Below are 16,539 nucleotides of genomic sequence, written 5' to 3' on the forward strand. Positions count from 1 at the left end.
AAATCAATCAGTGTGATACACCATATTAACAAACTGAACTATAAAAACCATAAAACTGGAAAAGTGGACAGCTACATGTAAAAGAATGAAAGTAGAACACTCCCTAACACCATACACAAAAATACACTCAAAATGGATTAAAGACCTAAATGTAAGGCCAGACACTATCAAACTCTTAGAGGAAAAAATAGGCAGAACACTCTATGACATAAATCACAGCAAGATCCTTTTTGACCCACCTCCTAGAGAAATGGAAACAAAAATAAACAAATGGGACCTAATGAAACTTCAAAGCTTTTGCACAGCAAAGGAAACCATAAACAAGACCAAAAGACAACCCTCAGAATGGGAGAAAATACGTGCAAATGAAGCAACTGACAAAGGATTAATCTCCAAAATTTACAAGCAGCTCATGCAGCTCAATATCAAAAAAACCAAACAACCCAATCCAAACATGGGCAGAAGACCTAAACAGACATTTCTCCAAAGATGATATACAGATTGAAAACAAACATATGAAAGAATGCTCAACATCATTAATCATTAGAGAAATGCAACTCAAAACTACAATGCAATATCATCTCACACTGGTCAGAATGGCCATCATCAAAATATCTAAAAACAATAAAGGCTGCAGAGGGTGTGGAGAAAAGGGAACCCTCTTGCACTGTTGGTGGGAATGTAAGTTGTTGATACAGCCACTATGGAGAACAGTATGGATGTTCCTTAAAAAACTAAAAATGGAAATACCATACGACCCAGCAATCCCACTACTGGGCATATACCCTGAGTAAGAAAACTATAATTCAAAAAGAGGCATGTACCACAATGTTCACTGAAGCTCTAATTACAAGACTCAGGACATGGAAGCAACCTAAGTGTCCATCAACAGATGAATGGATAAAGAAGATGTGGCACATATATACAATGGACTATTACTCAGCCATAAAAAGAAACGAAATTGAGTTATTTGTAGTGAGGATGGACCTAGAATCTGTCATACAGAGTGAAGTAAGTCAGAAAGAGAAAAACAAATACCGTATGCTAACACATATATATGGAATCAAAAAAAAATGTTCATGAAGAACCTAGGGGCAAGATCGAATAAACACGAAGACCTACTAGAGAATGGACTTGAGGACACGGGGAGGAGGAAGGGTAAGCTGGGACAAAGTGAGAGAGTGGTAGTGTATATATAGACATATATACACTACCAAATGTAAAATAGATAGCTAGTGGGAAGCAGTCGCATAGCACAGGGAGAGCAGCTCGGCGCTTTGTGACCAGCTAAAGGGTGGGATAGGGAGAGTGGGAGGGAGGGAGACACAAGGGGAAAGAGATATGGCGATATATGTATATGTATAACTGTTTCATTTTGTTATAAAGCAGAAACTAACACACCACTGTAAAGCAATTATACTCCAATAAAAATGTTTAAAAAATTTAAAAGAAAAAGAAAGAGAAAAAGATACTACTATGTATAAAATAAGCTACAAGGATGTACTGTGTAACACAGGAATATAGCCAATATTTTATAATAACTGTAACTGGAGTATAACCTTAAAAATTGTCAATCATATTGTACACATGTAACATAATATTGTACATCAAGTATATGTCAATAAAAAATTATATAAAGCACTCAGGTTTTTTTCTCACGTGAACTGATATCAAGCCAAATGTACCAGTGACACAGTGTATTACACAGGGAGTTGGTTTCTTAAATACTGAAATCTTATAGGCTTGAGAAGTTTAAGTAACAGCCCAAGGTCATACAGCAAGTTCGTGTAATAGCTGAGATATAAGACCAAGACCTGCTGGACTTCATATCAGTTTTTTATAGTAGTTGCATTAAAGTAGCCCACAAAGGATATTAACATTACAAGGCAAGACAAAATTACCACAAGGGGTTCTCTTTTTAAATAGTCAACCTACGTTGTAGGGTAGGGAGCGTTAGACTAAAAGTCAGAAAATCTTGGTTCTGGTCTTAGATCTTCAACTAACTCACACCTTCTCTCTGAACCTCAGTTTCATCATTTAAAAAATAAGAAGGAATTAAACAAAACCTAAATAAATGGGTAGATATCTCATATTCATGGATCAGAATACTTAACATTATTAAGATAGCAATACTCCTCAAACTGATCCAGATTGAACGCTATTCCTATCAGGATCCCAGCTGATTTGTTGCAATTATTGACAGGCATATCCTAAAATTCATATGGGAATGCAAGAGACCCAGAAGAGCTGAATAACCTTGAAAAATAACAAAGCTAGAAACTCGCACTTCCTGATTTCAAAACTGACTACATAGCTACTGTAATCAAGACAGTGTGGCACTGGTAAAAGGACAAACATATAGATCAATGGAAGAGAATCAAGAGTCCAGAAATAAACCCTCACATTTAGGATCAATTAATGTTTTTTTTAAACACAAAGTCTTTTATTGAGAAGCTGCACAAATTAACTCCAAATTACTGCCACAGAGAAGAGGAGGCTTCAAGGCACAAAACTTGTTGCTGCACTCCATCTTACTTTATTGTAGTGTCTTCACTCAAGTACTAGAAGCTAAAAGCCATCCCTTTTACAGTATCACATCTTTTCATCTCTGCTCTTGCCCCCTGTAGTTTCATTAAAAGACAATGAACGTTTTAAGGTAGTCAAATGGAAAATATAAAATTGCACCATTTTAACAAAGCTTAAAGTATTTCCATTCTAAAGCATGAGAAGAATTCAAAATAACACACTTGGTATTTTATTACACTCCATTCCCTGTGTCATTTCCTCATCAAAAGGCTCTTGGTTGGAACAGCCTTTGGAATCGGAAAGGCGGTGCAATCCCAGACTGATAAATAGAGGTAAAATTTTTAAAAACAGTGGCCAAATTAGATCAATTTGATTTGTTCTCTAGATCATTAAACTTGATTTTTAGTTTCAAAGATAACATTATTGTAACTCTCTATTCCTCCTATGTTTAGTTGACACAGATCTAAAAATTATAGCCTTTTTTGGGGCTTTTTCTTTTTAACTTCTTTATTGGAGCATAATTGCTTTACAATGGTGTGCTACTTTCTGCTTTATAACAAAATGATTCAGCTATACATATATATTCCCATATCTCGTCCCTCTTGCGCTTCCCTCCCACCCTCCCTATCCCACCCCTCTAGGTGATCACAAAGCACCGAGCTGATCTCCCTGTGCCATGTAGCTGCTTCTCACTAGCTATCTATTTTACATTTTGTACTGTATATATGTCCGTGCCATTCTCTCACTTCCTCCCAGCTTACCGTTTCCCCTCCCTGTGTCCTAAGTCCATTCCCTATGTCTGCATCTTTATTCTTGCCCTGGCCCTAGGTTCTTCAGTCCTCTTTTTTTTTTTTAGATTCCATATATATGTGTAAGCATACAGTATTTGTTTTTCTCTTTCTGACTTACTTCACTCTGTATGACACACTCTACGTCCATCCACCTCACTACAAATAACTCAGTTTTCTTTCTTTTTATGGCTAAATAATATTCCACTGTATATATCTGGCAGAATAATATTCCACTGTATATATCTGCCACATCTTCTTTATCCATTCATCTGTTGACTGACACTTAGGTTGCTTCAATGTCCTGGCTATTGTAAATAGAGCTGCAATGAACACTGTGGTACATGACATTTTCTGAATTATGATTTTCTCAGGGTATATGCCCAGTAGTGGGATTGCACGGTTGTAGTTTTAAGGAACCTCCATACTGTCCTCCATAGTGGCTGTTATCAATTTACATTCCCACCAACAGTGCAAGAGGGTTCCCTTTTCTCCACACCCTGTCCAGCATCTACTGTCTCTAGATTTTTTGATGCTGGTATTCTGAGTAGTGTAAGGCGATACCTCAGTGTAGGTTTGATTTGCATTTCTCTAATGATTAGTGATGTTCAGCATCCTTTCATGTGTCTGATGGAAATCTGTATATCTTCTTTGCAAAAATGTCTATTTACGTCTTCTGCTCATTTTTGGATTGGGTTGTTTGTTTTTTTGATATTGAGCTGCATGAGCTGCTTGTAAATTTTGGAGATTAATCCTTTCTCAGTTGCTTTGCTTGCAAATATTTTCTCCCATTCTGAGAGTTGTCTTTTGGTCTTGTTTATGGTTTCCTTTGCTGTGCAAAAGCTTTTAACTTTCATTAGGTACCCTTTGTTTATTTTTGTTTTTATTTCCATTTCTCAAGGAGGTGGGCCAAAAAGGATCTTGCTGTGATTTATGTCAGAGTGTTCTGCCTATGTTTTCCTCTAAGAGTTTGATAGTGCCTGGCCTTACATTTAGGTCTTTGATCCATTTTGAGCTGATTTTTGTGCGTGGTGTTGGGGAGTATTCTAATTTCATTCCTTTATATGTAGCTGTCCAGTTTTTCGAGCACCACATATTGAAGAGGCTGTCTTTTCTCCATTGTATATTCTTGCCTCCTTTATCAAAAATAAGGTGACCATATGTGCGTGGGTTTATCTCTGGGCTTTCTATCCTGTTCCATTGATCTATATTTCTGCTTGTGTGCCAGTACCATACTGTCTTGATTACTGTAGCTTTGTACTATAGTCTGAAGACCGGGAGCCTGATTCCTACAACTCTGTTTTTCTTTCTTAAGACTGCTTTGGCTAATCGGAGTCTTTTGTGTTTCCCTACAAATTGTGAAATTTTTTGTTCCAGTCCTGTGATAAATACCATTGGGAAGTTAAGAGGGATTGCATTGAATCTGTAGATTGCTTAGGGTAGTACAGTCATTTTCACAATGCTGATTCTTCCAATCCAAGAACGTAATATAGCTCTCCATCTGGTTGTATCATCTTTAATTTTTTTCATTAGTGTCTTAACAGTTTTCTACATACATGTCTTTTGTCTCCTTAGGTAGGTTTACTCTTAGCTATTTTATTCTATTTGTTGCAGTGGTAAATGAGGGTGTTTCCTTAATCTCTATTTCAGATTTTTCTTCCTCAGTGTATAGGAATGCAAGAGATTTCTGTACATTAATTTTGTATCCTGCTACTTTACCAAATTCACTGATTAGCTCTAGTAGTTTTCTGGAAGCATCTTTTGGATTCTCTTTGCATAGTATCATGTCATCTGCAAACAGTGACAGCTTGACTTCTTCTCTTCCGATTTGGATTCATTTTCATTCTTTTTCTTCTCTGAGTGCTGTGGCTAAGACTTCCAAAACTATTTTGAGTTACAGTGGCGAGAGTGGACAACCTTGTCTTCTTCCTGATCTTAGTGGAAATCGTTTCAGTTTTTCACCACTGAGAACGACGTTGGCTGCGGGTTTGTCATATATGGCCTTTATTACGTTGAGGTAAGTTCCCACTATGCCTACTTTCTGGAGGGTTTTTACCATAAATGTGTGCTGAATTTTGTCAAAAGCTTTTTCTGTATCTATTGAGATGATCATATGGATTTTCTCCTTCCATTTGTTAATATGGTTTACCATACTGATTGATTTGCATATACTGAAGAATCCTTGCATTCCTGGGATAAACCCCACTTGATCATGGTGTATGATCCTTTTAATGTGCTGTTGGATTCTGTTTGCTAGTATTTTGTTAACGATTTTTGCATCTATGTTCATCAGTGATATTGGCCTGTAGTTTTCTTTCTTTGTGATGTCTTTGTCTGATTTTGGTATCAGGGTGATGGCGGACTCATAGAATGAGTTTGGGAGTGTCGTTCCCTATGCTATATTTTGGAAGAGTTTGAGAAGGATAGGTGTTTGCCCTTCTCTAAGTTTTTGATAGAATTCGCCTGTCAGGCCATCTCGTCCTGGGCTTTTGTTTGTTTGAAGATTTTTAATCAGTCTCAATTACAGTGCTTGTGATTGCTCTGTTTACGTTTTCTATTTCTTCCTCGTTCAGTCTCAGAAGGTTGTGCTTTTCTAAGAATTTGTCCCTTTCTTGCAGGTTGTCTATTTTACTGGCATATAGTTGCTTGTACTAATCTCTCATGATCCGTTGTACTTCTGGAGTGTCAGTTGTTACTTCTCCTTTTTCATTTCTAATTTTATTGAGTCTTCTCCCTTTTTTTCTTGAAGAGTCTGGCTAATGGTTTATCAATTTTGTTTATCTTCTCAAAGAACCAGCTTTTAGTTTCATTGATCTTTGCTGTTTCCTTCATTTCTTTTTCATTTATTTCTGATCTAATCTTTATGATTTCTTTCCATCTGTTACATTTGGGTGTTTTTTCTTCTTCTTTCTCTAACTGATTTACGTGAAAGGTTAGGTTGTTTGAGATGTTTCTTGTTTCTTAAGGTAGGATTGTATTGCAATAAACTTCCCTCTTAGAACTGCTTTTGCTGCATGCCATACGTTTTGGGCCATCCTGTTTTCATTGTCATTTGTTTCTAGGTATTTCTTGATTTCCACAGTGATCCCTTGGTTATTAAATAGTGTATTGTTTAGCCTCCATGTGTCTGTATTTTTTACAGATTTTTCCCTGTAACTGATACCTACTCTCATAGCACTGTGGTCGGAAAAGATACTTGATACAAGTTCAATTTTCTTAAATTTACCAAGGCTTGATTTCTGACCCAAGATATGATCTATCCTGGAGAATGTTCCATGAGTACTGGAGAAGAAACTGTATTCTGTTGTTTTTGGTTGGAATTTCCTATAAACATCAAATAAGTCAATCTTGTTTAATATATTTAAAGCTTGTGTTTCCTTATTTATTTTCATTTTCGATAATCTGTCCATTGGTGAAAGTGGGGTGTCAAAGTCCCCTACTAAGAGTGTGTTACTGTCGATTTCCCCTTATATGGCTGTTAGCATATCCCTTATGTATTGAGATGCTCCTATTTTGGGTGCATACATATTTACAATTGTTATATCTTCTTCTTGGATTGATCCCTTGATCATTACACGGTGTCCTTCTTTGTTTCTTGTAATACTCTTTAAGTTTTCTTTTGTCTGATATGAGAATTGCTACTCCAGCTTTCCTCTGATTTCCCTTTGTATGGAATATCTTTTTCCATCCCCTCACTTTCTGTCTGTATGTGTCCCTAGGTCTGAAGTGACCCAGCATATATACGGGTCTTGCTTTTGTATCCATTCAGCCAGTCTATGTCTTTTGGTTGGAGCATTTAATCCATTTACATTTAAGGTAGTTATCAATATGTATGTTCCTATTTTCATTTTTAGTTGTCTTGGGTGTGTTACTGTAGGTCTTTTCCTTCTCTTGTATTTCCTACCTAGAGAATTTCCTTTAGCATATGTTATAAAGCTGTCTTAATGGTGCTGAATTCTCTTAGCTTTTGCTTGTCTGTAAAGGTTTTAATTTCTCCATCAAATCGGAATGCGATCCTTGCTGGCTAGAGTAATCTTGGCTGTAGGTCTTTCCCTTTCATCACTTTAAATATGTCCTGCCACTCCCTTCTGGCTTGCAGAGTTTCTGCTGAAACATCAGCTGTTAACCTTATGGGGATTCCCTTCCATGTTATTTGTTGTTTTTCCCTTGCTGCTTTTAATATTTTTTCTTTGTATTTAATTTTTGATAGTTTGATTAACATGTGCCTTGGCATGTTTCTCCTTGGATTTATTGTATATGGGATCCTCTGTGCTTCGTGGACTTGATTAACTATTTCCTTTCCCATATTAGGGAAGTTTTCAACTATAATCTCTTCGAATATTTTGTCAGTCCCTTTCTTTTTCTCTTCTTCTTCCGGGATACCTATTATTTGAATGTTGGTGCGTTTAATGTTGTCCCAGAGGTCTCTGAGACTCTCCTCAGTTCTTTTCATTCTTTTTTCTTTATTCTGCTCTGCTGTAGTTATTTCCACTATTTTACCTTCCAGGTCACTTATCCATTCTTCTGCCTCAGTTATTCTCCTATTGATCCCTTCTAGAGAATTCTGAATTTCATTTATTGTGTTATTCATCATTGTTTACTCTTAGTTCTTCTAGGTCCTTGTTAAAGGTTTCTTATATCTTCTCCATTCTATTTCCAAGATTTTGGATCATCTTTACTGTTACTATTCTGAATTCTTCTTCAGGTAGACTGCCTATTTCCTCTTCATTTGTTTGGTCTCATGGGTTTTTGCCTTGCTCCTTCATCTGCTGTGTGTTTCTCTGTCTTCTCATTTTGCTTAACTTACTCTGTTTGGGGTCTCCTTTTCGCAAGCTGCAGGTTCATAGTTCCCGTTGTTTTTGTTGTCTGCCCCCAGTGGCTAAGGTTGGTTCAGTCGGTTCTGTAGGCTTCCTGGTAGAGTGGCCTGGTGTCTGTGTTCTGGTGGATGAGGCTGGATCTTGTCTTTCTGCTGGCCAGGATCGTGACCAGTGGTGTGTTTTGGGGTGTCTGTGACCTTATTATGATTTTAGGCAGCCTCTCTGCTAATGGGTGGGGTTGTGTTCCTGTCTTGCTAGTTGTTTGGCATAGGGTGTCCAGCACTGTAGCTTGCTGTTCGTTGAGTGGAGCTGGGTCTTATCGTCAAGACGGAGATATCCAGGAGAGCTATCGCTGTTTGATATTGCGTGGAGCCGGGAGGTCTCTGGTGGACCAATGTCCTGAACTTGGCTCTCCCACCTCAGAGGCAAGGCATGACACCCTGCCATAACACCAAGACCCTGTCAGCTACACAGCTCAGAAGCAAAGCAAGAAAAAAAGAAAGAAGAGAGCAACCAAACCAAAAAAATATCCACCAATGATAACAAGCACTAAAATCTCTACTAAAAAAAAAAAGGACAAACAGAACCCTAGAACAAACGGTAAAAGCAAAGGTATATAGAAAAATATCACACAAAGAAGTGTACACATACACACTCACCAAAAGAGAAAAAGGAAAAAAGTATCTACCCATCTATCTATCTATATATATATATATATATATATAAGGAAAAGGAAGAGAACAACCAAATCAATAAACAAATCTACCAATGATAATAAACTCTAAATACTAAACTAAGATAAACATAAAACCAGATACAAATTAGATGCAGAAAGCAAACCACAAGTCTACAGTTGCTCCCAAAGTCCACCGCCTCAATTTTGGGATGATTCGTTGTCTATTCAAGTATTCCACAGATGCAGGGTACATTAAGTTGACTGTGGAGATTTAATCCGCTGCTCCTGAGGCTGCTGGGAGAAATTTCCCTTTCTCTTCTTTGTTCACACAGCTCCTGGGGTTCAGCTTTGGATTTGGACCCGCCTCTGCGTGTAGGTCACCTGAGCGTGTCTGTTCTGCACTCAGACAGGACGGGGTTAAAGTAGCAGCTGATTAGGGGGCTCTGGCTCACTCAGGCCGGGGGGAGGGAGGGTTATGGAATGTGGGGCAAGCCAGCGGCAGCAGAGACCACCAACATGACGTTGCAACAGCCTGAGGCATGCCGTGTCTTCTCCCAGGGAAGTTGTCCCTGGATCACAGGACCCAGGCAGTGGCAGGCTGCACGGGCTCCTGGAAATGGAGGTGTGGATAGTGACCTGTGCTTGCACACTGGCTTCTTGGTGGCTGCAGCAGCAGCCTTAGCGTTTCATGCCCGTCTCTGGTGCCCGCGCTGATAGCCGCAGCTCACACCCGTCTCTCGAGCTTGTTTAGGTGGTGCTCTGAATCCCCTCTCCTCGTGCACCCCAAAACAGTGGTCTCCTTCCTCTTAGGCAGTTCCAGACTTTTTCCTCCTGGCTACCTGTGGCACACTAGCCCCCTTCAGGCTGTGTTCACACAGCCAACCCCGGTCCTCTCCCTGGGATCTGTCTTCCAAAGCCGGAGCCTCAGCTCCCAGCCCCCGCCCGTCCCAGCAGGTGAACAGACAAGCCTCTCAGGCTGGTGAGTGCTGGTCCGCACCAATCCTCTGTGTGGGAATCTCTCTGCTTTGCCCTCTGCACCTCTGTTGCTGCGCTGTCCTCCACGGCCCCAAACCTTCCCCCCTGACCACCTGCTGTCTCCACCAGGGAAGGGGCTTCCCAGTGTGTGGAAACTTTTCCTCCTTCACAGCTCATTCCCAGAGGTCCAGGTCCCATCCTTATTCTTTTGTCTCTGTTTTTTCTTTATTCTTCTGCCCTACCCAGGTACGTGGGGAGTTTCTTGCCTTTTGGGAAGTCTGAGGTCTTCTTCAGCATTCAGTAGGTGTTCTGTAGGAGTTGTTCCACATGTAGATGTATTTCTGATGTATGTGTGGGGAGGAAGGTGATCTCCACGTCTTATTCCTCTGCCATCCTCAAGTTCTCCTCTAGTAGCCTTCTTATTTAAGTATTATTTACTCAATGTGTTATTGGTTTTAGGGCATTCTATCTGAGCTTCAGGCTCCTCATTTGTAAAATCGGGATAACACCACCTCACAAACTCTCCACGCCACAAAGTCAAATAAGAGTTCCAGAGCCTCGCCAGAATCAATTTTTGACAAGAGTGCTAAGACCATTCAATGGGGAAAGAATAGTCTTTTCAATAAATGGTGCTGGGACAACTGGATAGCTATATGCAAAAGAATGCAGCTGGACTCCCACCTCATGCCATACTCAAAAATTAACTTGAAATGGATCAAAGACCTAAATGTACGTGCTAAATCTATAAAACTGAAAGATATGCAGAAATTGGAGCCCTCAGAGACTAGTGGCAGTGTAAAATGGTACAGCCACAGTGGAAAACAGTCTGGCAGTTTCACAATAGGTTAAACATAGAGTAATAATGTTATTCAGCAATTCTACTCCAAGGTATATATCCAAGAGAAATGTAAAAATGTACACACAAAAATATGTACATGAATGTTCACAGTAGAGTTATTCATAATAGCCCCAAACTGGAAACAATCCAAATGTTCATCAATAGACGAATGGATAAACAAAATCTGGTATATCCATACAGTATAACATTATTTAGTAATAAAAATACTGATACATGCTACAACATAGATGAACCTTGAAAACATGCTAAGTAAAAGAAGCTAATCACAAAAGATCAAATATAGTATGATTTCATTTATATGAAATGCCCAGAACAGGTAAATCTATAAAGACAGAAAGTATATTAGTGGTTGCTAGTGCTGGGGTCAGGAGGAATAGGGTGTGACTGCTAATGGATAGGGGGTTTCTTTTGGGGTAATGAAAATGTTTTAAACTTAAGACTGTGGTGAAGGTTGTACAATTCTATGAATATACTAAAACCATTGAATTGTACATTTAAAATGTGTTAATTTTATAGTATACAAATTATAAATATCTCAATGAAGATGTTAAGAAATAAAACTAAGATTACGCTAGATGATTCTTAAGGTCTCTTTCATTTCTAGAATTACATAATTTCAGAGAGTAAACTCATCACAGCTTACATTTTTTCAACTGAAAATGCACACCTAACTGCATGGTGACAAAAGAAGAAAACCCACAAGCCAAACTGAGGTAAAGTACAACTCTGAACACTGACACCAGCAGACTTTTAGAAAACATCAGCGAACAACCCAGAATAACTGCAAATGTGAAGGCTCTTTTTGGGCAAATATTTTAGGTAGACTGTGAATGTAAGATATCCACAGAGACAGGTATTTCAAGTAGAAGCCACTGCCACAAATAAATGATAGGTATTACATGCAGTGGTTGAAAATGATGATTAGTTATATAAGTCTTTTCAATCTCACCCACCCCGATAGGTACCAATCACCATTAGTAATGTCACCTTCAGATATAAAACAGAGATTAAAAAGGCCAAATATAATATCCTATAAAAGACCAATGACACCTGACTTTCTTCTAATAGGTTATATGTCATCACTTTTGCATTTACGTATATAAAATGCCCCACTGTGAGGCCCTACTGACTATGATACCTACTGACTCTGCTTGGTAAGAAAGCACTCTGAAAAGGTCACTCTCCGTAGCAGTCTTCTGCATAGTCACATGGACCTCAGTGGAGCAACTCTGCATTAATTTGACATATAACTTCTCCAGACCCTGGAAAATAAACCACAATACAATGTAATGATGAGAATAACCACAATTGTTACTAATAACTGCCACAGCTAAAAATCAATGGTAACTTACAGCCATGGCAGCTTGAAAAAATTCATCAGCGATCACAGCATTTCCACCATCCACCCATCCTTTTCCTGTTTTCATATTCAGCTGGAAGAAAGAAGTTAGAAAATAATTTTTAAAAACTCACACCTCTTCAAAACTGACTGAGGATTATATTGGAGAAAATATTTAATCCTCTGTTCATATTCAGTAGTGTAATCCACAGAAAACAAAAAACTAACAGCATTTATTAGACTTCTGTGCTCTGCTCAGAACTCCATAATTAAAGAGAAACGGTCTTAAGAAAAGCAATAATAAAAAATTAATATACTTGAAAACACATCTTCTAAGAAAATACTAAAAGAAAACATTGAGATAATTTAGACAGGAAAAGAAAGTTCTAAAACTTAATGCCTGGGGCTTCCCTGGTGGCGCGGGGCTTGAGAATCTGCCTGCTAATGCAGGGGACACGGGTTCGAGCCCTGGTCTGGGAGCATCCCACATGCCACGGAGCAACTAGGCCTGTGAGCCACAACTACTGAGCCTGCGCGTCTGGAGCCTGTGCTCCACAACAAGAGAGGCCGCGATAGCGAGAGGCCCACGCACCACCATGAAGAGTGGCCCCCGCTTGCCACAACTAGAGAAAGCCGACGCACAGAAACGAAGACACAACACAGCAAAAATAAATTAATAAACTCCTACCACCATCTTAAAAAGAAAAACTTAATGCCTCACATACTTGAAGAAAGTTATATGATAAGCACTAGACTGTAAGTCAACATACCTCGGTTCTAGTTTTTAACTATGTCTCTAATAAAATTTTTCTTAATCCAGCAAACGTTTATTATGTATCCTTTACATGCCAGGCACCGTGAAGAAGCTCACAGTATTATAACTGACCGACACCTAAATAAATAGTTAAGTAATATGCACAAATACTGTAGAAGCAAACAAGGACTGAATCAAGATAGAGGACTGAGCACACACTACAGCCACCCCTTCTATTATAAATCCCTGGAAATGATGTGTATATAGTACATACTATGATATATATATATAATATATACTATAAATTTTATATACTATGAACCCCTAGAAAGGATATATATATATATTTATATGATATAGTATATATATATATATCCTTTCTAGGGATTTATATATATTTTCTAGATATAAAAGAAAAATATACATATTTTTCTTATGAATAATAGTCCTGAAAAATAAGGGGCATTTTCAGTTGATATGAAATTATGAAGAACCTCTGAAAAACAGCAAATGGAATGAGGCAAAATCCCATATCCTAAAATGCACGAAAATGCAAAATGTGGAAACATTCTGGATATGAACAGGAGGAGTATCAGGCAGTAGGCTTCATCCCCAACAGATATATTCTCCCCTCCTCCCCAGAAAGGAACAGTAAAGTACAATCACTTAGGCTAGAGAAAAACAGAGTTCCAGGTGGCTGACAACACAGGTCAATGCAAAACCTCTGGTCTTAATTCTCCATCAGTCACTGGATTCAGTTACAGTAAATAGTGTGACACAGAAGACTATCAAGGAATCTCAAATTAAATATAAGCAAGAATCACCAAATGTTTGAGGGTAACCAATAATATGAAAGGACATCACACTCAACAAACAGAATACCTAAGGAAATAGAATTAAGACAGCAAGTAGATGGAAACATAAAAAGAGAAATACCATTATTATCCACAGAATTAAACAGTAGTCATAATCGATAAAATGCTCCTTTTAGGTTCCATTCTTTGAAATCAATAAAGCCAAAAATGCAAATGTGAGAGGTAACAGAAGTTGGAAGGGTAATGGTGGGGAAAGGGAGAGAGAATGATAAAGGTACTAATATCTTCACAGAGTTGAAAGTAAAGATATACTCTCCAAAACTGATGGAGAAATAAAAACTTAAATATATTAAAATAAATAAATTTCAATTAAAATAATAATAAATAAAATAAATTAAAAACAGTATCATTAACAAAAACTGAAAGGAGTAGGGGAGGTAATATATGATGAGATAAATCTTCATCTATCATAACAGAAAGAAACAGATCATATATGGAGCTGATAAATCAAGATTTAATTATTGTAGGCTGAATTGTGTCGACCCCTCCCACCAAAAAATTCATAAGTTGAAGTCCCAGCTCCCAGTACCTCAGAATATGACTGTATTTAAAGATAGGGCCTTTAAGAAAATGATGACGTTAAAATGACACCATTAGGTGTGCCCCAATCCAATCTGACTGGTGTCCTTTTAAGAAGAAATTTGGACACACAAAGGGACACCAGGTGTGTGCCCACACACAGGAAATGCCATATGAGGACACAGAGAAAAGGCAGCCATCTGCAAGCCAAGGAGAGAGGCCTCAGGAGAAAACAAACCTTCCAACACCTTGATCCTGGACTTGATTTTGGATCATGATCTTGGACACAATTGTGGGAAAATAAATTTCTACTGTTTAGACCACCCACTGTATAGTATTTTGTTATGGCACCCCTAGCAAACTAATACAGTGATACAACCATATGATTAAGATATATGAAAGTAAACGTGAGAAGTAAAAACAAAAATGGTTACAAGCAATAGCCTTAAAATAGGAAAAGATATATGCACAAGGCAATTCACTGCAACATCCAAATGTCCATCAAAGAGGGCTGCTTAAATATGACAAGTTACATGCACCAACTGAATGCTATGTAGCTAAAAAAAAAAGAAAACGCATATCTCTATATACTGCTATGGAGTGATCTGTCAGATATAATGTTAAATTGGGTAAAAAAAAAGGTGGAGAAAAGTATACGTATGGAATACTACCAATTATCTAAGACACTCGGGGCAGGTAGAGATATGAATAAATACCTATTTGCTTATATTTAAAAAGCAAAAGTAGAGAGAGGAAACAAGATGGTGGAGCAGAAGGACGTGCTCTCACTCCCTCTTGTGAGAACACCAGAATCACAACGAGCTGCTGGAAATCATCGACAGGAAGACACTGGAACTCACCAAAAAAGATACCCCACATCCAAAGACAAAGGAGAAGCCACAATGAGACGGTAGGAGGGGCGCAATCACAGTAAAATCCAATCCAATAACTGCTGGGTGGGTGACTCACAGACTGGAGAACACTTATACAACAGAAGTCCACCCACTGGAATGAAGGTTCTGAACCGCATGTCAGGCTTCCCAACCTGGGGGTCCGGCAACGGAAGGAGGAATTCCTAGAGAATCAGACTTTGAAGCCAAGTGGGATTTGTACCACGTGAAGGAACAAGATAACCCCCCCAAAAAAAATCTAAATGAAGTGGAGATAGGCAACCTTCCAGAAAAAGAATTCAGAATGAGAGTGAAGATGATCCAGGACCTCAGAAAAAGAATGGAGGCAAAGATCGAGAAGATGCAAGAAACATTTAACAAAGACCAAGAAGAATTAAAGAACAAACAAACAGAGATGAAGAATACAATAACTGAAATGAAAACTACATTAGAAAGAATCAATAACAGAATAAGTGAGGCAGTAGAACGGATAAGTGACCTGGAAGACAGAATGATGGAATTCACAGCTGCAGAACAGAATAAAGAAAAAAGGATGAAAAGAAATGAAGACAGCCTAAGAGACCTGTGGGACAACATTAAATGCAACAACTTTCGCATTATAGGGGTCCCAGAAGGAGAAGAGAGAGAGAGAGGACGAGAGAAAATATTTGAAGACATTATAGTCGAAAACTTCCCTAACATGGGAAAGGAAATAACCACCCAAGTCCAGGAAGCGCAACAAGTCCCGTACAGTATAAACCCAAGCAGAAACACGCCGAGACACATAGTAATCAAATTGGCAAAAATTAAAGACAAAGAAAAATTATTGAAAGCAGTAAGGGAAAAATGACAAATAACATACCAGAGAACTCCCATAAGGTTAACAGCTGATTTCTCAGCAGAAACTCCACAAGCCAGAAGGGAGTGTCACGATACTCTTTTAAGTGATGAAAGTGAAGAACCTATAACCAAGATTACTCTACCGGGCAAGGATCTCATTCAGATTCTATGGAGAAATCAAAAGCTTTACAGACAAGCAAAAGCTAAGGGAATTCAGCACCACCAAACCAGCTCTACAACAAAAGCTAAAGGAACTTCTCTAAGTGGGAAACACAAGAGAAGAAAAGGACCTACAAACACAAACCCAAAACAATTAAGAAAATGGTCATAGGAACATACATATCATTAATTACCTTAAACGTAAATGGATTAAATGCTCCAACCAAAAGACACAGGCTTGCTGAATGGATACAAACACAAGATCCATCTATAAGCTGTCTACAAGAGACCCACCTCAGACCTAGGGACACATACAGACTGAAAGTGAGGGGATGGAAAAAGATATTCCATGCAAATGGAAATCAAAAGAAAGTTGGAGTAACAATACTCATATCAGATAAAATAGACTTTAAAATAAAGAATATTACAAGAGACAAGGAAGGACACTACATAATGATCAAGGGATCAATCCAAGAAGAAGATATAACAATCATAAATATATATGCACCCAACACAGGAGCA

General features: G+C 38.3%; 1 protein-coding gene across 1 annotated transcript in view; it reads right to left on the bottom strand.

Annotated features, from left to right (window-relative positions):
• TEX11 (testis expressed 11) overlaps nucleotides 1-16,539 on the bottom strand; it is a 345,588-nt gene that overhangs the window by 279,544 nt on the left and 49,505 nt on the right. The window contains exons 6-7 of the mRNA XM_033849819.2: nucleotides 11,994-12,074; nucleotides 11,784-11,903 (exon numbers count right to left, since the gene is read on the bottom strand). Of these exons, the coding sequence (XP_033705710.1) occupies nucleotides 11,784-11,903; nucleotides 11,994-12,074 (201 nt within the window). The remainder of the gene's footprint in view (nucleotides 1-11,783; nucleotides 11,904-11,993; nucleotides 12,075-16,539) is intronic.

This window comes from Tursiops truncatus, chromosome X, assembly GCF_011762595.2.
Source record: "Tursiops truncatus isolate mTurTru1 chromosome X, mTurTru1.mat.Y, whole genome shotgun sequence".
Taxonomy (NCBI): Eukaryota; Metazoa; Chordata; class Mammalia; order Artiodactyla; family Delphinidae; genus Tursiops; species Tursiops truncatus.